Below are 26,695 nucleotides of genomic sequence, written 5' to 3'. Positions count from 1 at the left end.
CTCAAATTCTGTGCTGAACCAGTGACAGAAACAGAAAATGAGCAAGGAGACGTTGTATCTGCACAGTAAAAATACCGAGTAAATTAATATTTTTAATTGCTGTTACACACAGAAGAAATTAGAAAAAAAATTACATTCCAAACAAAGAATAGTAAAATCAGCATAGAAATGTGTTAAGAAAAGATCCCAGATCAAGTGGCTGTACTGCATGTGGTGACCTTTACAATCACAGTAAAGAAAGTAAGTGCTAGAGACTTTCAAACATGGCAAAGTGCTTGGCTCCCCAGAGGAGAGCAGCTGCTTCAGTCACATTTTCAGTACACTCTGCCTGGAATGTGTGGGAGAGGGGCTGGAGAAAGAGACTCACACGGGTCCAAGACATAGAGATTAGTGTTCAGGGCAGACCAGCCACTCTGCATTCTCAGGCAGGCAGAACTGCCACTTACCTGGTGGCATTTGCTTTCTCCTTCCTTGTTTGGTTTTGGTTTGGTTTTTTTTGTTTTGTTTGTTTCTTTGTTTGTTGTTTTGTTTGTGTGTTTTTTTTTTTTGTGGTTTTGGGGTTTTATTCTTGTTTTTGTTGTTGCTTTCTGGTTTTTCAGTTTTATTTAACAAAGCTTCAGGTTCTGCTGGCCTGACCCTGCCCCAGCACCATAGGCTTGGAGCAAGCCTGCCCAGCTGATTAGGAGCAAGGCTTGGTCCAGCAGGAACCTGCACCAGCAGGGTCTAGACAAAAATGTTTGTAGTGATTCAGCACCATCGCCCAATGGGCTGGTTTTGGTTTCTTGCTTCTGTCAGGAAAAGGTGTCTTTTATTTCCTTATGCTCTGTCTTTTGACTGATCCAAATTGGCCCAGTCATGCTCCCACTGAAGTCTTGGTGGCTCAACACCTGCACCTTGTGCTTCAGCCTCACTTTTGAGCCATCACACCACTCCAGTAAGCTCATCCGACAGCAGCACAGTGTCACCACAGAAACAATACAGACCACAGAAGTTTTGGCATTCCTGCCAACTGGCCACTTTTTTTCCATTTGTAGTCTGTCTAGAGTTGTATATTTTTATTCTTTACAGTAAGAGCAAAAATAAAATAACATTAAGAAAATTTTCTCCAAACTAAGAAAATGAAAACCCATCAAATATTTTAAAGAAACCATAAAAATTTGCATTGTGTTTGCTTCTGAGTTCATATTAAGATTTTACTGCAGCTGCTTCAAAATAATGGTCCATTTCACAAGTACACAGCTCACATTCCTTGGTGTGTAATTCCTTGCTTTCATTTGTGTTTGTACAGCAGCTAGTGCTACAAAAACTAGGTAGTTTCTAGCTGTGGTCCAGATTTAGATCAGTGAACAGTGGCATTTTTATCCTAGTTGAGAACACGGTGAGAACACGGTGATGGTTGAGAGCTGTATTTCTAGATCAACTTTTGTTCTGGGCCAAGGGACTGGTGGTACAAGCACTTCCTTTGCTACAAAACCCACTGCTTCCTTCATTTGGATGAAAGAAATGAATCCAAGAAGGATGTGCTGACCTTATTGATTCCATCAAGGCTTTCTCTCTCTGCTGATTTTAAAGCCAGTGAAACTTAGAGAAATTAAACATCCCTTTGAAAGCTGTCTCATAAAACCCAGCTGACCTTCTGCAGACTGAAGGTTGAACAGAATTACTTCATTTTCTGTTCCAGCTTTTTCAAAAGCCACAGCAGACTGTGAGGCACTCTGTTTTGGCTGGATTATATTTACTCTAGCTAACAGTGAGGGACAAGACCAGACTGCAAAAGTTAGATGCAAGGTTCAGAGCTAAGAATTTGGTCAAGGCTTTTAGAAGAACTAAAAATCATCTGTAAAACTGAAATTAGAGAGTTCAGATTTTTAAGCTAAACCTCCCTCAGAGTTCAAGTGAGCTGAGCCCATCCTGTTAACCAGCGTGAATAAATATTTTGCAATTTTTTCCTATCTGATGCAATTTGAAAAGGCAGTCACACATTCCATGTTTTAAGAGAAGTCCTGCAGATCCCTAAAAGCAATTTTAACATTAAAGCTGGATAATACTTGTGACTTACACAGCACTTGACATCTTCAAAGTGCTGTATGAGCATCAATCCTCACGATATCCTTGTGAGGTAGGTAAGGGGCAATATCTCCATTTTAGAACGGGGGTGAGGGCCTGGTTCCCTGCTGGGATAACTTGACATTGCACTGGTCCTCATACACCACATGTCCTCCTGGCCCCAGAAAATTTAAGTGACTCACCTAAGGCCACAAAAGGAGTGAACATGGATAAAAGGCAGGAGGATTTCTGTCATGAGAAGTCAGCAACTTCCCATCCTCTTCCAAGAACACAGTTATGATGCCTCTGCTTAACAGACCCCCTGTCTGTATTCAGAAACCAAGCAAAGAGAAAGAGGCACCTGCCACTGAGATCTACAGTTGCTGTTTGCTTTGATCTGCTTCTTCCAGAACAGCTCCCAAAATACCATGACAGCAAGATGAAAATGCAGGTGCTAGTGTCAAACTACAAGTCTGGAAAACTTTGAAGAGCCACGAAAAACTGCCAAGTTCCTCCTGGGAATTTTATAAAACTTCTGTAAAAATATATATAAATTGCCTCCACTGATGACAACGTGAAACCTTCAAGCAAACTGCTCAAAAGCCATGTTAGAGTAATCCTGAAACCAACCAGTCTTACAGATGCCTCAATAGGGAGGAGTAAGAAGCCAGGTATCCAGCACAGAGTAAGAGTAAAGCTTATAGTTAAAATCCTCTGGCTTTGTTCTTCTTGACATGCCATTTCTACATGAGCATCACCCTGTGACACAGCATTACCAGCACTTACAAACAAGCTGCAATTAGCACTGCTTCTCTGACTGACCCTGGGAGTTCTGTGCTGAAGGATCTGCCTACAGAAAGAGGCTGAAGTAAACATGCTGCATCTTTTATATGTCCAATTAAAGAGCCAAAGGACCTCCAAGAGGCTGATAACTACAGAAAGTAACCAAACCACGTGTGTAGGCTCAAGTGGCCACAGACAGGGTTTGCAGTGTGAAAAGAAAGCCTCTGTGCTTAGCAACAAAAGGAGCTGCTGCTGCTGGGGCCAGGAACACTACACCACCTGGAAGGCTTTATTCTCTCTGCAATGTTCCTGGGCCAAAGACTGGGTGCTTCTCAAGGACTGTACTCCTGAAAAGGAGAAGAATGGACTGATCCTCAGTTTTACAGTGCAAAGAGGCAACAGGAGGGTACACAAAGGCAGCCCCACAGACAGTAAAACCATTTGTCACATATGAACACCACTCTTTTTTTTGCTCTATTTCAAAGTGAAGATTGCCCTCACTGGGGTTGAGGGAACAGTTTTAATCCCAGGAAAAGTTATTTAACAGACTGCCAGCAACTGCTTAGTGCTTCTCAGGATTTAGGCATCTCAAAATTGTGTCAGATCACAGTCCACAGCAGCTGGTCTCTTCCCAGCAGGAAAGAGCCTCCAGGAAAATGGTCTCATTCAAGTAATATGGATTAGAAAGTGGAATACAGAGCCAGAGAGAGATTTTGAAGATTAAGAGCCTTTGCCAGCAAACCTCCAAGCCAACCAGGACTCTCCTTTGTATGCTGAGGGCTCTGCCTCATGTTCCTGGGAAGGCTGAAGCTGTTGCAGCAGCGAGATGGAGCCAGTGTGACTGGCCAATGTGTCCCAGCCAGGCCACTCCAGGTGACCTGTTCCAGGACAGCAAGGGAACAACAGCCCACTTGGGCTGCACAAGTTTCTGCTGTCCCACCCAGAGACCTCTGCCACCAGAAACTGCACCTCTGATGGCCAGTGGAGAGGAGAGGCCTCCTAATAACACGTCAAGACTCTTTTCTGCAGGTATTCAGTGGCTAATGGTACAGCAGGACAGCAAAGCCAGCCAAGAAGAAAAAGCACACAGAAAAGCAACTCAGCTATTTTCAGGCAGTTCAAGACTACTTGTTTCTAGAGAGGGAGAAAAGAGAATCAAAACTCAAGACTTTTAAATAAAGCTTACTTTATCACACAAGCATTTCCCTCAAAGCAAAGGGAAGCTCAGGATGTGGGGGAGCTCCTCTGAAGAACTGCCAGCTAAGGACTGAGTGTGCTGAACCGTGCCAAGGAGCTGGGATTCAAAGACGGCAGTGTGCTGTTTGCTCACATGCTGGGAGGATGGTGGGGTTCGCCCCAAATGCTTAGACTTCCTCTCAGCTGGGTCACTTTTTTGCTGGAGGAGATTTGCAAACAGCCAAGCTGAGCAACAGCAGGTGACATCTGCAGAGAGCTACACTGCAGGGTTCAATCTGTGGCCAGGAGATAAGCAATGCTGATGAATGAAAATGGTGTATGGCTCTGAATTCCCTTAGCTGTTTACTCCAGGCAGGCCCCCATGTGCCAGTGAATGAATACTGACAGTATTACATAACAGCATTAAAGGGAAGGGATTACACGGGGCTCTGCTACCTACAGTGCTTTCCCTATCCATAATGCAGCTGACCTTTCTGATCCCTGTCTGAAAAGCAGCAGATGCCCCCACGGGGTCAGGATGTTAACCCAGATTTCTGTAATACTGGCTGCATTTGCTCTGATGGAGAAGTCGTGGGGAGGCAATGCCTATTCCCTGCCAGGCACACCAGGTAAGGCTGGAGAGGAGCAGGAGACCCACTCAGCACCTCTTAACACAAGGGAAAAGCTAGCAGGGTTCTATGTGAGTTCATGTGAGTTTGAGAAGGAAGTGGCAGGCGTGTTGAACACAAAGGACACTGCTTTTCAGGAAGCTCTGCTGAAAAGGGGCTTTCTGACAAAAAAAGAAGTGGTGCAAAGAGGATCCTTTTCCACCAGCTGGCAAAACATGGCAATCTACATCCAAAATCAGGGCCTTGATCACAGGAAATGCTCACACAAAGATTTAAGATACTGCAGGCAGCAGTACTAAAAGTACTACTGGAAGTGCTACTAAAACTTAATGAGTACATGGAATATTACTTGTTAGGACGTTGGAGAAAAAGACATAAAGATTAGATGCCTGTCTGCCATGCTAACGATAATTAGGACATACACTAAGACAATGAGTATGTTCTGCTTTAACAATCAAAGTTCCTCATGTGCCCATTACATCTCACTGGTGGCTGCAGGCACTGTGTAGCTATGTGCACGTGGAGAGGGAGAACACTGAGATGTCCCTGAAATCCCACCAAACTCCTGCTCTCCACAGCTCTGCCACAGGCAGCAATGCTGACCTGCACCTAGAGACCTGCCCTGGAGCAGTGAGCACTGCAATCAAAGCACACAGCACTGCCAGCACACCTCTCACTCTGTGCCCTCAGCTTGGGGTTCTGCTTTCATGCTGGCTCTGCTGGCTACTGCCCCACATACTGCCATTGACTCCAGAGCTCAGCTCACAGCTGGATATGCTCTTTTTATTCTCCCTCCAAGCTTCCTTTCAGTAGAGGAATAGCTCCAGTTTGCATACTGCAATGCACAAAAAGAGACAAACATTGGTTAAATTAATTTTTACCCATGACTTTAGCAGAGATCTGTGCCTGTCTGCCTACAGTCAAGAGCAAGCCTTTTAGCACAGTGCATGGCCAAACCTCCTTTCCACCAGCCCTCCTCTTCCCAGACATTCAGCATCAATTTCAAGACTAACAAGTAAAATGCAGTAGTACAGCACTTCCAAGGAGGAAAAGTTGAATGAGTAACTACTGCAGGGACAGTCTAAGCTTTCTGATGTGGACTCCACACTGAAGTAAGCTGTATTCAGAGAAAGCCAACAAAAAAAATGTAATTCCCAAAGGTAATGCTTCAAAGAAGCAAAATCAATATCACCAGTGTGCCTAGAGAAATGGAGATCTCTCTCAGGGGTGAATGCAGCTACAGCACCTGAGATATAACCCACGTGTTCACAGACTGCTGGCACTCCACCTAGCTCCTCTTCCTGAAGTCCTCCTCATCCCTGGTCTCCACGGCCGAGAGCGCGATCAGCATCTGGGCCGCGTAGTAGGTGGCCATGATGATGAAGCGCGAGTAGGGCACGGGGAAGCAGAACTCATTGAGCGCGATGGTCAGGTCCGACACCATGAAGAGCATGGCGCCCACGCAGGCCGACAGCTTGGTCCACGTCCACAGGTCGTTGCAGAGCTGCACGCCCGCCACCGCCCGCCAGCCCATGAAGCCGATGAGGGCGATGTAGACGGCCACCAGGTAGGTGAAGGGGCCCGAGAGGTAGGAGTACAGGAAGGCATAGCAGGAACTGGAAACGACACCCATCAGCAAGCCGGCTTTGAGGTCCAAAGGCTTCATGCCAAAGGCTGACGAGTACAGGATGTGTGTGATGCCGAACATCAGCAGACCTGGAAAGAGGCATTGACACAGAAAGTGGGACCTTTCCTCAGTGACTGGTAGGTAGTAGCAGAAGAAAATATTCCTTGCAGTGTTACCTACCAGTAACACTAGCAGTGACAACCATACTGACCACTTGGGACCATTTTATTATAAAAATCTGTGCATGGGAGATAGCACCAAGCCTCCAACCTAAAAAAAAGCCCCAGCACAATTACAGCTGCAGCCAAGTACAGTTCTGCTGTGACAAAAGCCTTTCTGCTGAGAAGCTGGGTGGAACTAAGCTGCTGGAGAATGAATTGATCTTGTTTTTCAGGTAGTTCCTCTTCCCCTGCTTTGGGTGAAAGGTTGGGAGCAAGGTAGACCAAAAACCACCCCCTCTAACTATCCATAGTGTTTTGCTCATAGGTCACATGAAGAACAAGAACACTGGAACCACACCAGTGTAGGAAGAAAATGTGACAAAAGACACTAATCCCTCTGAATCCTGACACAAAGCTTGCCCGTATTTAGCCGCAAACCCAAAGGCACTTGACGACTAAATCTGGCTGCTTCTCCATCTCTGCCCATAGCTGGGAGAAACCTAAGCTGGAAAGAAGCGGCTGGCATATTTCAGGGACTGCACCAATGTGATCTGCCAACAATTTTATGGCTATTTGCAAGATTCAGATGAACCTTACCAGGAATCAGTCAGGGAAAATAAAATGCCGGCTTTCCTTTGAAGTGCAACACCACTGAGAAATGCCAGATGTGGGTGTTGGAAGGTGCTGCCCATATGTTATTAACTTGCCACTAATCCATTTGATAAAAATATATCCCAATGTGTTGGCACAGCTGCTGCCTCCAAGCTGTCATGACAACTGTAGATAATGGGCCACAAACAGAGCCCAGCTCCTTGGGTCTTCTGGTTCCCAGACCCACACATGGTGCAGCTGCAGGCTCTCCTGCTTTATCTTGACAGGGATATTAGAGGAGTTAAGTTATTAGAGGAGCTGGAAGTTTTCATGCAACTCTAAAGCATGAAATGGAGAAAAGGATCTGGGAAACTGAATCCTCCAGCAGGACAATTGTTCACATTTAACACGTGATGCTCTGGTGTAAAAGGCAGTCACAAAAACCTGCAGCCGGCAGACGTTGCTTCATCCTACTACTCTTGTGTTGAGGCAGCTCAAGGAAGAAGTGGAAGTGTCTCCCTGCCTTTGGGAAAGACCAGATCAGACACCCACTGAGAGCTCAGCCATGGTGGGATGAGAAAGAAATCCACAGGAAGGAGGGGGCCGGTGGGATCTGTTTTGCAGGGTGAGGCTAGAGAAAATGGATAGTGTGAAGGGGAAAGAAGAGAAGCACAAAAGAGGATAATGAGAAGCTGATGTTTCACAGAGCTATTGCACCTCATGGACAGAACACTGAAGGAACTGAGAAGGGATTTAGGACAAGAACTTTTCATAGAGTTATAGTGCAGGAAAGATTAGAGCCCAGGGAGGTGGTAAGGAGAAGGATGTGTCGTCCTAGCAGTGAGCAATGTTTTTTTCCTTCAGTGGCATTATATGGAGCATTCTGCGACAGGGAACTGTGTTGTCCTTCATGCAGGCATCTGGCAGCGAGGAGGAGGAGGAGGAGGAGGAGGAGACAACAGGATGCAGCAGGCAAAGAGCCTGGAAAGGCAGGAGGAGTTTCGTGATAGGTGGTGAGGCTGGGCACAAACAAGGGAGTCAGCTCCCAGGTTTACTCATTCAACACCCACAAATCAAGCCAGGAACTAGAGAAACCTGTGATGGCTACACAGGGAAGGGGGTGCACTTCTCTTGTATTTCTCAGCCTTTAGCTTGGTCCTCTCAACCACATCAGGGAGATCAGCCCTTTTCTCCCACTTTCTTCCTCTGAGTTTCCTCTGTCTTCTTCACCAAATGCATAAATTGTTTCTAAGTGCCTACAAAGGAGGCAGTGTCAAAGGAGGTGGATATTAACACTGTAAAGTATCTTCTACATGCAGTAAGAGTAGTTAGAAAACAGTGTGTTATTAGTGGACTGAAACAGCAAAAATGAAAAAAGAGTCAAGGGTGCCAGGAGTAGGTTCCCAGGCTCTCTCTTCCCTATAAAGTAATGAACAAATGTCCTTTTATAAACTCATTGTCTCAAAAGCTTTTCAAATGAGCCCAGTTTCCAACCCTTTTCAGCCCAAAAACTGCAGGAATTGAAGAGCATATACATTTTTATCCAGTATTTCCTCTTCTCTCCCTAAACTTCAAGGTCTCACAACTGATGACATCAAAAATATTGTCAGTTTTCAGCAACAGCAACCTGATGAATTTTAAATAGGAGAAAATACTTTTTGCAGACAAAGTGAGAGATGAAATGGAGCAGTGCACTTTATGTGCTTATATCTGAAATGCAAATATTAACACTTCCCTACAGAAGGTAGCAGCTCAGTGGGCTGAGATTTTCAAAATGCTCCAAGAGATGCTTTTCTTCTCCTTAAGAAGAAAAATGTGCCTAAACCCACAAAGCAAAACCTCTCAGTTGTGAAACTAGGGCTGAAAACCCAACTCATTTGCAGATTAAAGCACATTGACCAGATGCTGAATTGCTGTGACTGGCTAACCTTCCTCTAGCAGTAACTTGGAGAGGAAACTCACAGATATATCAGTTACACGGGAATAGAGAGGGGCAGAAGAGTCCACACACAAAAATGATCATGAGGACAACTGGGCCTTGAATGTTTCCCAAGCCATAGCTCAAGGAGCAACTCCAGGAGGCAAAACCAGTTTGGCTGAGGCAACTGAGCCAGGTACTCCTGTTGGGAGGAGGCCTGTTGGTGGGAACATCAGCACTCAACACAGAAGGGATGGCACCTCAAGAAAGCTGGAACTCCTCAGCAATGTGCCCAAGGCTCAGCCAGATAGATACAATCCTCAGGGCCTAATCCAAACCCCAACAGAATCAGTAAACATTTTTACATGAACTTTTAATGGAATGGGGATAAGCCCTTGGGAAGCAGGATTAAAACCAGATTCAGAGCATTTGGCCTTTCATATCTGGCACCGCACACACTTCTTTCTTGTAAAGAAAGAGCTTGTGGGAATCCCAGAATAAAACTAGATACTAACCTCATGAGACAGGGCAAAAAATAAGCTTTGACTTTCAGATCTAACAACAGCACAAGTCAGGAAAGTTCTCTCTTCTCATCACACTTTCCAGTGGGACAGTTACAGCAGCCACTTAATGGTGGGTGTTATGTGCAATCCCTGTGTTGCTTAAATTAACTTCAGAAACCCCACCAGTCAGTTCAGTGAAGAACTCAACTGCTGCTGATTTCTTTTGACAGTCCAAGGCTAGGGAGAGAGTTGCTGCAGGCAGGTTCAACGTGGCTTTAAATGATTAATCTGAATCATTATGTTCCAGTCTGCAAACTATCAAAATAAACCAAGCTCATTTTGCTCTGAGAGATGTGGATCTTTCTGTAGAGAAGACCAACCACTGTGGTAAGGTTTGTCCTTGATTGACCATCATTTAAATGTTTTGCAAAACAGACATGTCTTGTACAACAGGCTGCATGATTCACACTGATGAACCTGCAAGTAGGACAAGATTGCTGCTGCTTTGGTTTCTATCATCCACTTAATGCCTCCCCCAGGCTATGGGCTTGTCTATCAAAACATAAATGTTCTCTCCACCTGTTCTCCACCAAGGAGCTCCATCCCCAATCCCCACAGCAAAGGGCTGACAGATCTCCCTGCAGAGGGATGGGAGGTAAATACTTCCTGTAGCTTCATGGGAACTGACGAGTGCCACAAGCGTTTCCTTCTCTTCCCCAGGGAATCTGCCACACCACCTTCTCAACTCCAGCCAGCCCAGATGCTGTGACACATGCCAGGAAACCTAACCTGACCCAATTACCTCTCTAACCTCAAGAGAAGCTCAAAAGAAAGACTCATCCATGATTTGCTTCCCCAAACCATGATGGATTTTAGTCAAGGGATGAGTGCTTCCCAGCGCCTGGGGCTTAAGCTGTACATGAATAAACAAAACATGTGGCCCAGCAACTCATTACTAAATAAAGAGGGTAACAGCTGGGCACTGTGGCATCCCTTCAGGACTGACATTGTACTCACCATGAATGAAGTAGCCTTGCTCCTGCCAGATGAGAAAGGCATCTCCCACTGCCGAGAATATGAGTCCCGCTAGGATGCGGCTGGCACTCCGGTGTGACACTAAGAAGTTAATCCCATGAGCCAGAAGGAAAACCCACAGGCAAAAGATGGGCAGACATTTAATGAGGGCACTGAACCAAGAGGGGCTGGAAGTTGGCAGCCAGAGGACAAAATAGACACAAGTGGCTTTAAAGAAGGGGACCAGTTTAGGGCCTTCACTCTTCACCTAAAGAAAACAAACATTAAAAAAACAGGAAATTAATAGGATCATCAGAAGCATCAGTGAAATAAACTTCTTAACAGAACTGGCTCCTTCCCTTTGAAAGTTGATCTTCCATATACTGTCAGCTGGCAGTGTTCCTACCCCAAGAAATGCTGGTTGAACTTGACCACGATCCTCTGCATAGATCTTTGTGACCCTCTCTGCTGAAAACACTTCTCAGTTGGCAGGATGGGCTTTGGGTGGTAGATTTGGAGGAAGTTTTAGAACTCTTTACTTGTTCCATTGAAAATATTTATGCCGTTAGTCAAACTCCTCTGGTGCTCCTCGTCACCTATCTTGTGTTTAGGCCAACCTAATTTGTAGGAAGTTTTAGAAGTCATTACTTGTTCCACTGAAAATATTTATGCCATTAGTCAAACTCCTCTGGTGCTCCTCATCACCTATCTCGTGTTTAGACCAACCCCTTTAATATACCTTTCCAGGAGCTGTGAAAATACTGCATGCCCAGATATATCCCAGCAGCAAACAAGGCAGTAAAGGCACAAATCTTCTCTCCCATCTTCTCAGATCCTCCTGCTTAGCCAGTTGCAGATCACCCTGAGGATACAGGCTCTCACGTAACCCATTCTTTCCCCTGCCCTGTAGCCTGGAGCTGGCTGTTGGCATCACAAGTGTCAAAACCCAACACATCAACCTCCCAGGTGAGGATGTCACTTCCTCGGCTGACTAATACCAACATCAACCTGGTGTGCCTTTGTTCTAGCAATATTCTGATAATACAGTAATTGCAGGAAGTGTTTTGACTCAGGACTCTACTGTGTAAATACAGACATAAAAATGTAGCACGAGCACTTGGCTACTCATAAAAAAACCACAGCAGGGGCAGGGCACAGAGCTACAGGCTCCACAAGCTGGGTCTGCTCTTGACAAATACTTAGCTGAGACCACTCTGCACAGTGATATGCATTGTGTTCACCTGCCCTCCTGCCACATTTCTGCATTTCAGTGCAGGTGGGTAAAAGCCTATGTGAGAAACAAAGCTATGATTTTATTTCTTCCTGGAGAAGAGCTGAGGGCCAAGATAAGGAGCAAAGGAAAGGACTGTAACTGCTTCCATGCCTGCCTGCCTGAGCTATGTCCCAGAGTCTTACGGGGGGGGCTGTTTCCTCTTGCACCTAAGGCAGTGCAACCCCCTGAGCTCCCCTGCAGGCAGGGGTTCACCCTCAGTCTTCTCATTTCTTTGGTCAAGCAAGATTTATTTCCTGCATATCACAATGATTTCCCAGTACTCATGGCCAAAGCACACAGAGGCCTCCTGCACTGGAGGAGGACATGGGGGGAAATTTAGATGCATCCGAACAGATTCCACACTGTCAAGTCCAACTTGTCTTTGGTTTGTTTGGGTTTTTTTTCCAAATAACTTGACCCTTTTTTTGCTTCCTGCATCATGGGACATTGTCATGACCAGTGTCCATCTTCCTTTAATGCAGGATGCTTCAGTGCAGATACCTAGAACAGGTGAAGATTGCACAGGAAATAATCCATGCTTACAGTGCTCAGGTGATAAAGCCTAATCTCATAAAAATTCAGGATCATTTATGGGCACAAGCAAATGGAGTCAGGTGGAGTTGGAAGACAGAGGCAGAGGCAGTGGAGGGCATCTTCACATGCAGTATCTAAAAAGGGAATGCAATCTCTGAAGCAGTGAGGCTATAAATAAAGGGCATCCCAAGAAGACAGTGACTTCAAATTTTTTCTCACATCTGAAGGAAATTTCCCCAGCATATCAGCAGTTTCTTGGCAGTAAGGTATTTCATCATACATTATTCATAGGCTATTGCCAACACAATTTTTAAACACTCCATTAAACAACCAGGCTACACAATTCCCTAACAAAAGGACATCAGCAAGCCGTTAACTTTCTTGTATTACATGGGGAGCCGTCGTGAGTCCTCTACTTAGGCTGTCTAAATTAATCACCATTTACCACTCCTTGTCTGCATTCCCTGGGAAAATTCTGGCAGCAAATAGCAAATGAACTTGAAGTACAAGTCATAAAAACCCATATAGTCTCTTCACAGTACTGGGGTTGCCTGGGAACTATCAAGTTTTGTAGAGGAAAGAGTGCATAGAAGCATACAGGAGAGTATTTGGGTTAGTAAACATGGTAGGTTTTATTTAATACCTCATATTAAAAGAAAAACACCTGCTAGGAGCAGTTACAATTACCATCACAGCTTGCCCTCCCCTGTGTGCACACATTATGAGACAGGTTTTAATTACACTTGTCATTTCCCCAGAAACCTTGCCTTACTGAAGCTAAGAACTTGTGAAGAACAATTATGTTTACTTGGTAAGCTTAAAATTACTTTTTCTCACTATCTGAATGTAAATTTTGCAAGCCCAGACGGCTTTATTTTAGAATAATGGTTTGTGTTATTTCCATCCTAATAATAATTGAGGAATTTTTCATGCATAAGAGTTACAGGACTCTCATGTAAGAATGATCTCATACTTCTAAAAGGGCTGCAAGCTTCTCATCATTGACACTTTATTTCTTAACACTTCTCCAAGTATACTTCAGATGAGTTAGTTCCAACCATGCCCTTGCCCATCACAGAATGCTGCAGCTCACTGGAGCCCCTTTTATGGCTCTGTCCAAGATGAGAACCCCATGAATGGCATTGGGAATCCTTTGGAAAAGTCCTCCAAGAAAAACTGAAGCAACCAGAGGGTGAGGCTGGGGATTATCCTCTGTTTGGCCACAGGGCTGAGGCTTCGAAAGGGGTGATGAGGCAATTTGCCACCTGAAGGACAAGTCAAGACTGGTATTGGAAAACCATGTACCAACATGACTGGAAGCTGTGGTTTGAGGAAAGCCAAGCATATAATAATCCATAATGGGACTTGCTGTACCACAGGGAAGGGGAACATTATTTCTTGTCTGCATGGATAAATTGGATTAAACCACTCATCTCCTTTGTCCCTGTGTCTCAGAGACAGAATGTGAGATGGGGCTGCACCATGGGGCTGGAAAAGGAAGCACTTGATAGAGGTGACAAGATCTTTTTTGCTAATGTGTGTGATTGTCATGGCTTTAATCTGGGTTTTGCCATTTTGTTACAAATTCTATTGCATTTTTCTTCCCAAATCTTTTCTCCTGACACTGCTAATTTACTTTGTGCTGAAATGCAGTACAGAAAATATCTTGAATGCAAAAACAAGGCAGTATTTCCAACATTTTAATTTCTAAACTGAGCATAATTTGGGGCTTTTTCTCAACTGCTATGTCTAAGTTACTCAGAGTCTTTAAAAACTAGTTTAAACTGCTATAAAGCCACTATCTATGTATTTGTAGAAGTACAGTAGAAATATTATTTATTAAATTATCTGTATTTCACTGGATTTCCAATCCAGTGAAACTCTCCAAGACTTGGGCAGACTAGGAGGAAGTTGTGTTTTGGCTCTCACTAAGAGACTCTGTGCCAGGTAATCTCCAGAGGTGCCTTCCAATCCCAACCATTCTGTGATTCTGTTCAATCAGAACATGGTACTGGCACTTGCAGCTTTCTGGAGGCTTGGGGCTTGGATATCCACCTCTCTAGGTGCTCACAGGTTTACAGGATCCCTTCTTGTTTTGCCTGTACTCATTCTGCTCCAGTTCGAAATATTGCTGTGTATGGCCTGTTCTGTCTGCTGCAGGCACATAACCAAGCCAAAAAATTTACACCTGGCTCCTCTTCTCCAGAATGAGCCCCATCCACAGAGGAACAGCTACACTCATAAGACAGTGCCTCGATTTTCTTTAACATTTTGAAGTCAGCTGTCTGTATCTGTATCACAAGTGGGAAAGCAAATCCAGCTGCCACAGGGAGGGAGACATCTTCCTCCTGAGGTACAGAAGAACATCAGAAGCTTGTTGCATTGAAATGCTAAAGTTGGTCAGAGTTCACTGTTCCTAAGCCTTGCACTGGTCCCAGGAAACAATGTGGAGTATCAATTAATGCTGTCCTCTCTGCAAAGCCCTCTAAATCAGCCTGGAATGAAAATGAGTATACAGACACCAGCTGAGTGCCAGCCTGCTGTGGGGATATGGCTCACACCCACTTTGCACTGGGCTGAAAAGTGCAGCTTTCCAGGAAAAGTGCTGTAAAAATTATACCCCAGCCATTCCACTGAGCAACACTTGAGCACAACTGTGTGCACTGGCCAAAGAAAGCTGGGCTGTCGTCCTCCTCACATCAGCCTTGTACCATTTTGTGTCTGAGCTGCTCCTCCTGCTTTTGGCATCCAGCATTGTGGATCCTGCCTTGGTTCTCCCCTACTGTGACAATAGCTCTCACCGCCAGTTGTGTGCCAATAAATATTTATTTGGCTTTGTTGCCATGTTTGCTGCCACTGCAAGCCCATGGCCCTTGTTTCTCACTGCCCAGAACATGTGGCTCTCTGCAAGGCTCTCCAGCTCTGCTCTCCTGCAGGAACAAACATGTTCCTGGGGAACAACTGATTGCCTATTGCCATTTGTCAAGGAAGGTACTGGCTTGTACGTGTTCCAAGCTGCTCCTGAAAAACATTCTGAAAATAAGTGCTCATTATGGAAGGTGGTGAAGAGTTACTGAAGCAGCCAGTCAACCTGCCTGCAATACTGTGTTGATGCAACATATTTTAGCAATTAATAGGAGGGGTTTTGTTTGTGTTGGAGATGCCAAGGGCCAAGCATCCAAAGCAGATGGCTCCTGAACAGGCTCCACATGCTGCAGGAAATTCATGGTGATATATAAACCCTCCTCCCCTCAAGTGGAGATAGGACTGTAGAGGCTGTATCTAAAACAGATTTGTGAAATAGCAAATAAATCACCCAGAAGCTGGTACGTGCTTTGCATGTGGGAGAATCTGCATGCTGATAATCCCTTCTCCATCATGCTTATGCCATGCAATGAGTTTTGCCAGGTCTTTATTGCAGCTTCTGGCACTCCCCAGCATAACTCAGGCCCTCTGTTTCTCCCACTAGGATAATGCAGTGAAACTCAGCTCATGCTCAGCTGTTCAGTCAGACCTGTTTGCAAGGGGTGAAAAAATCATGGATTTGTCTGACAGGAGCCTCTGTTGTTCAGCACAAGCCAAAAATAACAGGACTCTGCCTGAACACTTCCAGCCTGCAAAAGGACCATTCTCCCAGCTCAGACACATGAATGTCCAAGGCAGCTCTTCCACCCCCAGGGTCTCTTAAACACCTGCAAAATAGGGCTGATTTGTTGGCTTCCATCATTCCTCCCTCTACCCCAGCAGTCTGGGTATTCTCCCCCCACCTCAGTTAAGCAAACTAAGGTCCAGCTGTACTTCCAAGCTTTGCTTCACAACAGACCAACATAGGGTTGAGAGCTAGAAATACTTGACTTCTTTTTCTTAAGACCAAGCTATGGCTATTTGCCAGAAAAATACAATTAAAAAATTGGCACAGGCCCTCACAGTTCTTGGGTGGTGAGCTCAGCTATATTGCTTCCAAATTCTTGGCACCAGAAAAGTCGCCCTTTGGTGGAGGCACAGAGGAGCAGGCAGCAGGTGAGGATCAATCAAACTGGCATCTAACAAGGGCCCCCGTGCATGGCTGGGCTGCTCCAGACACAGCTGGATGCAGGAAAAGGAATCACACCAAAACTTATTTTCACCACCAAGTCAAAGTGCTACCCAACTTGCCGTCACATTAACACTCAACCAAATCTCCAGATTAACCATAGAGGGAATGAAAACCTGTCATCACTGGGGGTGCTTCCAGATGGGTGCAGAGAGAAGGGAGGAAATTTGCAGCACGAGGCTCCCTGCAGGTGCCTGGCAGCAGGGCAACGTTTGCCAGTGCCAGCCTCTCCAGGTGGAATGGCAGCTCAAGCCCCCACAGTGAGGCAGCACGCCTGGGCACCGCGGGGCACGGCACAGCCACCCAGCTGAGCCCAAAAATGGGCTGCTTTGTGCCAGGAGAGCTGGGCAGCGCTCACTCAGAGGCTCCTCAAGCTGTGGCAGTGGCAGTGGCAATGACTCGAGGCTGCAGACACCACTTCTGCAGTGTAAGTAAAACAGCAGCCCCGTCTTGTCATCAGGTGCTTAAAGAAGAAAAATGTAAAACACGCTGGATGCTGACCACGCTCACAGGGCTGCTGACAAGGCCAGGCTGGCTCAGCAGCCACTGTGACCTCTTGGACATGGCAGCTCTCTGCTGCTACACCCATGAGATAAAAAACATGCATCTGCAGACAGCCAGTATGTTAAAAAGTCACAAATGGGAAACTGGAGTCTTGCCCTCAAAAGACTCCCTGTAAGTGGCTCTAGAAATGTGAGGGAACAGTCCCTAAGGAGACTAAGGTAGATGGAGGAGGTTCTGGAGCAAAGGAAATCACCCCACAGCTCAGGGCACTGCTTGTGCCACAGACTGCAAGAGGAGCCCACTCCTACTTCTTGCCTTTTGAACCCTGACATGGCCCAGAGCTATCCTGAGACACCGGACCATGGTGTTCCCTCTGGCAGTAAAGGAAGTTACAGTATCCACAAAAGTTATCTCCTGTACTGAAGAGAAGACGAAATCCTGTTAGCTTGGTAATGAGCTACAGTGTCTCTGGGCAACAGTGTCTCTGGGACCTTCCTGCACTGCCCAGGACCTACTGCTACCAGGCCAGGCAAAGTCAGGCACTGCTACACCCACCAACACCTTACAAAGTCACTGCGGGTACCTGCCCTTGGCTTTCTGGCACTGCAGGGAAGCCTTCAGGGTGGTGAAGCCTTTCTTTAGCAGATATTAACTCATAAAATATTACAGACAGATACATTTCACCCTGAAGATTCAGCCTGGAAGTACATATTTTTGCTAGAGTTTGTTTTTGGGGGTGATTTTGCTTTTTTTTTCCATTACCCATCATCTGTCCTGTCTACCAGACTGGCACAGGACCACAAGCAGGGCTATTTTAAAAACCTCCTCTTAAGCTGCAGTAGTAATGATTGACTCTGTATCTGTAGCAATGCTATAGCTGTCAGCAGTTTTGAAGAGTATGGTCAATAATGTGCACTGCCAAGCACTAACAATACTAAACTAGTCAAGAATTCAAATGCCTCTTCAGGCCTGCAGGGGCTGTCATAGACTGGTGCTTTCATGATAGTTCAATGGCTCTCAGAAATGAAAGCAAAAATATAGCATTTGCCTGAAAGCATCTTATCTCAGAGCAGAGATTGCTTTTCCCCCCTGGGATTCCAGATCTTCCTCTTTGTGTAGCAGAAAGCAAGCCTCTCCAAACATTTCCTTTGCTGTAACACTCACAAAAGAACCCCTTGCAGGTGCTTAAAAACCTGAACCACAATGGTACTGTCTTTTCATTTTGCTCATCAGAGATGCAGCACTGCCACAGCAAGGGCACACACCCTTCCTCTTGAGTGAGGTCAGGTGGGGCCATATCCCTACTGCTACTCTGGACATCAGCAGGAGGCTGTGAAGGCACAGGGAATTTCAAGAGCCAGCACCCTGAAATGCACAGCTGGTACCTGTCCCAGGCAATTCCCCCCAGGATGGGAAGGGGCAATTATTTGCTCTGTCACACTAGAATCCAGATAAAAAATTCCTACTGCTTACGGGAAAGTGTCCCCAACTTATCCTGGGGAGGGCTTCCAGACTACAAGCACTTGTTCTCAGCAGACTCATGGTTATTTATATCACACTTCTCTGTGACAGGCACTTCAGACTTCTGTTACCCAGGAAGAAGCAGTTTTAGGCAAGCCCAATGTGAGAGCTGCAAGGCACGGAGCCACAGCAAAAAGCAGCATCCCCTTGCAAGGCCCATTGTACAGACAAGTGCCACCCACTGACATCTGCCCCAGAGCTGTGTGGCAAAACTGGAGCCTCTCTCCAGCCTCTGGCAGACCCAAAACAAAGCACCCCAGGGAGAGCTGTCAGTTCTTTCCTCGTCAGCACCAAGGGCAGGCTGAATCTCCAGGTAATAGCAGAGAGGGATCTGCAGAGAGAATGCTTTGTTCCCAGGGCTGAAACCCATCTTCAGCCTGCACTCTTCCATCTCCAGCATTATTTGCACCCCACAACCCACTGCAACATTTATGTGCTTGTTGGAGGGCCCCAGCAACTCTGTCATTTCACTGTGGCAGTGGGGATGCACAGGACAATGTGTACTCAGGGAAAATGGGCACTTGGCAAAGCTCTACCCTGCCCCATGCTGCTTTGCCACCAGGGATTGGTATTTGTGAGGGAAGGGAGGCCCTTCCATCCAGAAACAACCTCTTCAGCAGAGAAATGTCATTTTACCTACAATCTGTGGGGAAGAATGTGGGTCTAAAGGAAGGGCATTGCAGGCACTGGTGCTGTCACAGCCCTTTGCAGGAGCAGCCAAAGAGCCAGTAGTGCAGCCCAGAAGGCAGGTGGCACCCAACAGGCTGTACCAGCCCCACCAGCCATTGCCAAAGACATGCCAAGGGTGAAACTGCCTCAGGCATTCAAAAGGCACTTCTGGCTCACACAACAGACTGGTGCACACTTGGCAGAGGTGAGGCTTTTGCAAAAGGAACAGGAAGGAAGAACTGAAACAGGAGGGGAAGGCGTCTGCCAGTGTCTGGGAAAGCTGGCAGCTCTGCACAAGAGTTTTTGCCGTTTGAATCCTCACAAAGGGCTGCAATAATACCAAACAGGGCTGTGCTGGGAAACCCAGAAGGGACTGCTCAGCTTGTCTGATGCCTATTAGGAAACTGAATGAAAAGCTTTACTCTACCTGTGTATCATGTCCTGCAGGTTGAAAGCTTGTGAAATACTGATACTAAAGAAAATCAGAAGGGAAAAATACCAATGAATCCCAATAAAGATGTGTATTTAGAGAGATGCTGCTGTGATACCTTAAAAAAAACAGCAGCCCTCAATGTTCTCATGGGATCAATATGCTTAAGAGACAGGAGGGTGTTAAGGTCAAAGGATCACAGCAGAGCCACAGATTTTACTTCCAATATCCATTCTTGTGTCAAGATGCTGTGACCCAGATAAGTCAGTATCAGACACAACTTACCTGAAGACAAATTGGATCTTCCCAGCCCGTCTCAACAGATGTGGAGTGGGCAGGTGCAAACACTAACCTGCACAAACACTAACCCACACACTCCCAGGACTCACACTGATACACCAAGGCTTTTACTTGCAAAACCCCTGCTGTAATCCAGCTGCATAAACAAATGCAGACCACACTCACAAATGAATGTGCAGCTGCTTACCAGGATTATTCCCTTTATATTGAGGGTGCAAATCCAGAGATGCAACCAAGCAAAGTGGAAAGTTCAATTAAAACATCAATTAAGTGATAACCTTGTCATCACACTCCTTTTATATCAGGGTTGCAGGGAAAAGCCACAAAACTTGCTTAGTTCCTCCTGCAATGGAGAGCAAGTCAGCACTGCTATCCATACCCTAACAAAATCAAAGACACAGGTAAATAGGGATACAGTAGCCAAGCCATGGCCTCAGCCCAGCTCTGCTGAAGCCATGGGAGACACGTAAATCTGAAGATCTGTCTGGTGTGCCTAGAGTGTGCTAAAAAATGAGCAGCTGGCTTAAGGTCAAACTTCCCTCAGTCTCAAGCAATGATTCAATCAGAGACTACTTGCAACCAGCAGAAAGGCACTCATTTTGATATATAACAGGAAATTTAATGCCTGATGCCAACTGATGCTATATCTGCCTCCAAAGCTGGTGTCTGGTGAAAAGCAAAACATTAAACTTTACCATTCATTCAAACTTGACCAAAGTCTCAAGGCCAATTCGGTAACAAGGGTTGTCTCCTCTTTTCTCAGTTTTAGTAAGAACACATCTTGCAGTAATCTACAGGAATTAGTTTTTGGGAGAAGACTAGCCTGCTGGTTGAAAGAAGGCATTTCCATAGGATTGCAGTAAGGTGAATCAAAAGAGCCACTATCCTCACTAACAGGCAGGTTTGCAATATGAGAGTCAGCCTTGCAAAACTGACTTAATGCAAGAGACACACGTTGCATTTATTGAGAAATAGGAGAGAGAAACTGCATCAGAGGCTGCAGTGTGAGCCCCTGGGCCCTGCTGGTGTCTGAAATCCTTCCCAGCTCAGCACACCTGAAATCTTCAGGAAAGCTCTTGCCCAGCCCACCTACTGCTTTTCAGCTCTGGTGGTGTGTAAACACCCAGACATAGTTTTCTGTGCTGTGTCACCTGGATACTTGCTCACCCAGCATTTTATGGAGGGATGCTCTAGACTGACACATTTGTCACACAGAAACCTGTCATTAGCTGGAATGCTATTTAGATCAGGGCAGTGTAAAAAATGGGTATAGGAAGGGCACAAGCAGGCTAGAAGAAGGAATAACCATCACCCTCATTTTGTGTATGTTGCAGTAAGCAAAATCTGCATTTCTACTGTAATGACAAGTCTACTGGGCATTGCGTGACATGAAGGACAGTAGAAAAATTAAGTGGTGATATAATAACTACTTGGGCCTCCAGGAGGGGAGTTATGTAACTAATAATCTTCTTGCTGTTCAAGAGTTTCCACATGCTAGCAGAAGATGGGTTCCTGATGCCATCTTTTTCTAAGAGTCTAATTTCACTGGAGTTATTATTTCCTCAGCACTCTGAAGTTACCCACAGAGAAGATAACTTTGGCTCTTCTGCCGCACGCGGCGTATTTTGGATAGACATACTTGGGCAGGAGAAGAGAAGGGCACAAACGCACCTCTGTCCTTTCAGAGGAATTATGTGTAAGTACAGACTTCTGAGCTGCACCCACTATCTGAACGCTCAGAGCACACTCTGAACAACAGACAAGTGTGCCTTGAGTGATACACTTGGGTTAATGAAGCCTTTAATCCACAGCACTGCCTGCAGCAGTGATCAGCACTGCCTGCTTAGTGCTCCCTCCCTGGCACTGGGGAGAGCGTGAGAGAAGCCTGCACTTTGCAGGCTCCACTAGCCCACCCTCCCCTAGCAACAGCTCCAGCAAAGAATGTCAATGTCACAGCAAGAATGCACAAGTTCAGTCTGAACAAATAAATCGTGGCATGTAACACTATGCCTGGGCTTTAGCTGGCATAAAAAAAAAGCACAGCTTTTTGCTCAATAGGACCAAAGTTTTTAGGCTTCTCCCAAAAGGTGGGACTGACATAAATGTTACTGAGATCCAGCTAAGTTTTCCCAAGGTGATTATTCCCTCCCTTTTTTCAGTGAGCTCAGATGCTTAGAAATATTTTCTATCTTTCACTTAGATTGACTTGGTTTTTATAGTAGTGCCATATTTCCATAATTGTCTATGCAGTATATAAATGTGTATGTCTACAAGCTCCTGCATAATAAAATCCCAATTTATGATGCATTTAAGTAATGGGGGAAATTACAATGAAAGCATCAATGTTGCATAGAAATAGAGAACAAGCAAAATTAACCATAAAAGTTACTTCTAACTTAGATGATCCCTAACATTTCATTCATTAATGCAGAAACAATACATCCTCTCTGTAAGAAGCAAAAGCGGAAATAGTTCCAGTGTGATCTGGCTTTCTTGTTTTCAGCAGAAGTTTGAGGATTACGGAACACCCTTCCTAATAATAAACCTTTAAAGTTATGCTTCAACCTACTGCTGCTACAATTGCCCACAGCACAGAGCATCTAAGCAACATGATTTCAGGTTTCCATGCCCATCAGGATCTGTTCAGAAACACAAATGATACCCACCCAGTCCTCCAGCCCAATTCCATATTTCTTGCTGGTGAATATCTTTCCAGACTGTTCCTTTCAGATATTTTGCCCAGTTTTTGCAAGTCACTTTTATACTCTGTCCCAGTGACATCCTGCATCTTTCCTGAGGCTGACAAGGGCTGGTCTCAGGAGGGTGCTGCTGCTTCCCACCCAGAAGGGATGGGGCTGAGGGCTCCACTGCCTTCATGCAGTCAAAACAACATATCCTTTTCCAACCCAGCTATCTCTGTTTAAAGATGCAAACAGACCAGAGGACGAAAGGGAAGGGATGGGGATTGTTAAGATATGGATCCTGGGCAATAATCTGTCCCAAAGAGTGTTTCACCTGTCTCCCAAATAGAGGGCTGTGCTAGGTCGAGTACAAGTCAGGAGTGGAGGGAATGTTGTAGGGATGAGAGCCCTTGTTTATCTTGCTCTAAAAGACACACCCAATATCATCTATAACTTCCCCCAAAGAGATCTACCCTCAGCCAACTAATATCTGTATTTCCCATGCCCTGTTTTCCTCAAAGTGCTGTGAAGCCCTACACTAAGTTTAGTCCTAACTTGAGGGACAAAATAGGGTCCCTTCGAGCAAGGAGCATTATGTAAATGTCAGAATGACTGCATGTCTCCAGGCTCATCTCCTGCACACTTGTGGCTGCTGCAGTCATGGTGCCTGCTGGGCAGAAAGGTCCTTAGGGCAAGAGCTGTCTCCCACAAGCTCACACTAAAAACTACTTAGACAACAGTGTTGGGTGTGGGGGGAGCTGGACAAAAATCACTAACGAGTGCTCTTTTATTAAGGTGGGACCAGTGATGACCAAACAAAAATGGAATTAAACCTCACATGAAGGAATGAAGAGAAATGGAATTAAACATCCACGAAGCAAACATGCTGTTTATCAATACTGTGCTCCAACTGCAGGCTCTCAGCCCACATGGCTTTATGCAGAAAAAACAGCTCTTAATCAGAGCAGTATCAAGAATAATAATTTTGAAACAGGACACTCCTGCTTGCCTAGCAAAGTAAGCAGTGAAAGCTTCCCTGCAAGGTGACTTCCAACCAGAGTGAGCATCGCTCACCAGATGGAACAGGATGGCAGACAAATGCATCTTCCCTGCCACAGCCCAGCGCCATGCAAGTCTAGACTAACATCAGCAGGACTCCAGAGTTTTATCCCAGCTGAGGATCTGGCACAATATGTTAAAAGGTACTTTGGCACCAGACTTGTTTGTGGGCATGCTCCCCGCTCAGCACATAGGAATTGTGCAGCATCAGAGACCACAGCTTGACAAGCTCTGCACAATGCTGTGGTCTCTCTGTGTGCACTGGGTGGACATTCCAAGCCCTCCAGGCAATGATGCACACCTGGCAGCCAGCACAAACAAGCAGTCCTGGCCTGGTCCTCTCCATGGACCATGCCTCCTTGAGTGGTTCCTTCCCGCTATCGGCTGCACAGCAGACAGAGCTCATGGGTTTTGACTCTTGTTCAAAGCATCCTAAGGAAGAAAAGAAGGGGAGATGCAGGAAAGCAGGTTGTGTGTAAGCAGCCAGGGCCACCTGCTGCAGTACTGTCCAGAGGCCATCACTTTGAGAGCAGCAAGAAAAATCCTGTCACTCTCAGATGTGCTCTTCTGGTATTCTCCCCATTGAGGCTGATGCTGCAGTGTGCTGGGAGAGGACATACACCCAGACAAATCAATTCCTCTGGTTAATTTGATTATGCCTCAGGTGCTGCCCCTCCAGAGAATCTGCCCATCATGTCATGGCAGCGATATCCATGCTGGCTCCAAAGATCCAGAGCAAAGGCAGTGCAGTAGAGAGATAAGGGCTGGGCCCCCAGGCGAGCAGCCAGCTGTGGCCAGACCGATGGCCACTGCCCTTCCCTTCAGCAAGAGACTTGCTGGAGGGAGCCCACCAGCTGTGGGGCCATCCTGCTCCTCACCCCCAGCTGTACAAGGGCCACACCACGCTCCTGGGCAGCACAGGCTGCTGTGTGACACCGATTCCAGCCGCCCTTCCCGGCCGTGGCACAGCCGGCGTGGAGCAGCACTGTGCCCTCCTTCAGAGGAACAGCAACGTGACAACCACTGACAGAGAGGTGCAGAAAATTGCTCCTCAGAACACTGAAGGCTTGCAGCTCTTTTTCTGTGAGCTATGTGGAGGATCAGTCGCCCTCGCCTCTCACCTCCACAGCAATGGCAAATAGCTGCAGCTCTGGTCACAACTCCCGGTCTTATCATCCCTCCAGTTCCCCATAGTTTCACACCTGCATTAGTGCCTTTGGAGAAGTAAACTGTTCACACGTCAGGGATACAGCCAGAGCAGAAATGTACTTTGTTACATGTCAAAAAGGCACGTGAGAAAATAAGATTTTTTTCATTTTCCTCCCCAGTTTACCTTCCTAAAGCCTTCTGGTCTGAACTCTGTACACCCTTCCCAACACGTACTCGTGCTTTAGTCATTTGCCTCAAAACTCGGTTGAAATAACACTCTGCAAGACCACCCTGGATGCACTATCACAACAACCAAGTACCGCCTTCTGCAAACTGTGAAACAAATCCTGTCAGTTTCTGAGCCATTCCAGTACTGTCCCAACATGAGATTTTACTTCCAAGATACACATAAACAATTCACTATAACCAAAAGCATTACTGAAGGACAAATTTAGTCTATGGCACAGAAGCACAAAGATACCAAACCTTTTAAACTGTTTTGGAAAAACACAAAAAAAAAAAAAAAAGTTTGGCAGTACAATGTTATCATTTCCGAGCTACTTCCCCCTGTCTCTAGAGATAAAAGTCATCCCCAGGCTCCTGATGAACTTACCAGGTACATGTTAATAACTGGGGGAAAATTCATACAAACTAACAGAAAATACAGCCTGCAGTGCAGAACTGGCAAAGCAATTTAAAAGTTTTGAACACCAGCTTTGTAAGTTAAGATCAGGACAATATTTCTACCTGCCAGAGAGTTTGCAATAGCCTGGCCCTTAACCAAAGTATTTCAAAACAAGATGAGAATGGATCCACAGGAAACAAGGACACCAGCAGTAGGTGTTCAGCGCTGCAGCAAAGCACCAGGAAACTTTCCCACCAACAGTTATCCTTACAGTATGTGTTAAGTCTGCTGGGATATTCCAGCAAATCCCTCACTTGCTACAAAGGCGAACATGCAAAGCAGCATGTCTAACAGTGCAGCTTCTCTGCTGTTCCGGCAGTTCTTTCAGCATTGAAACAGCCCCGTTCACCTGCAGGGGCAATTCCTCCTATTGCTGGCACAAGCCACCGCTCCTTCAGTTACAAGCTTGGTTCCATCAATCCAAGAATTCTGCTGCACACATCACCTACTGACAGGACAGCAGCGAGTTGCTATCTTATTGCTGGTTTCGTTAACTAAGCATCGTGACACCCCATGAGACAGGCAGGTGACACCAGTTCCAGTCTCATGTCGTTAGGCGGTGGAAGTGCCAGACTGACTGACAGACGAGACGAGTTCTCAGCGAGAGGTCACCCAACCTATGGAAAGGTCTGTCCCACACGGGGGTCAACACACGCCTCAGCCCAAACCAGCACCTGGACAGCAAAGCAGCCCCGGCTGGCGAGGCAGAGGTGCCTGCGAGGGCAAGGGAGGCCGCGGGGACAGGAGGATGCTGCCGGGCACTGCCGCGACGCGAGCCCAGGGCAGCCGGGCAGCGCCGCTCTGAGCAGATGCAGCGCACGTAGAGCAGATGTGCCGTGGATGTTTTTAAAAACAGACAGGACAAGAGGAGGACACGGCGGAGAGCCGCCGGGGCAGGCGCACCGCTGGAGCAACAGCTGCCGCGGGAGGCCGGGGTGAGCATCGCGGGGTTCGGGGGTGGCCGCCAGCGCCGGGGTTCCCGGCGGCTCGGGGACAGCGCCCGGGGAGCGGGTGGGAGAGCACCGGCCGGGAGCGGGGACCGGCCGAGAGCAGGGACAGCGGCCGGGAGCTGGTGGGAGGGGGCGCGAGCCCCGCCGCCCGCCCTCCCGCCGCGCGGCCCGCACTCACCACGGTGACGGGGGACACCATGTCGGCGGCGGCGGGGCACGCTGCTGCTGCTGCCGCTGTGGCCGCTGTCGCTGTCGCCGCTGCGGCCGCTGCCCAGCCGTGCCCTGCCTGCCTGCCGGGGCGCTTTTTTAGGCGGCGCTGACGTCACAGGAGAGGGGCCCCGCGGCGAATGCGCTGCGGGCAGAAGGAGGGGGCGGCCCCGGGCCCGCCCGGGCGGGCGG

The 26,695-nt window shown here is 46.7% G+C and overlaps 1 protein-coding gene across 1 annotated transcript; it reads right to left on the bottom strand.

The window, feature by feature from the left end:
• Positions 1–55: 55 nt before the first annotated feature.
• TMEM86A (transmembrane protein 86A) lies at positions 56–26,695 on the bottom strand. The gene is made up of 3 exons (XM_030950185.1): positions 26,475–26,695; positions 10,452–10,716; positions 56–6,350 (listed from the first exon to the last, which is right to left on the bottom strand). Exons 1-3 carry the CDS (start codon positions 26,493–26,495, stop codon positions 5,923–5,925), a joined length of 714 nt encoding a protein of 237 aa, XP_030806045.1. The 5' UTR covers positions 26,496–26,695; the 3' UTR covers positions 56–5,922.

This window comes from Camarhynchus parvulus, chromosome 5, assembly GCF_901933205.1.
Source record: "Camarhynchus parvulus chromosome 5, STF_HiC, whole genome shotgun sequence".
Taxonomy (NCBI): Eukaryota; Metazoa; Chordata; class Aves; order Passeriformes; family Thraupidae; genus Camarhynchus; species Camarhynchus parvulus.
The sequence above is the reverse complement of the archived record's forward strand: the minus strand, read 5'-3'. Positions and strand labels throughout refer to the sequence as shown.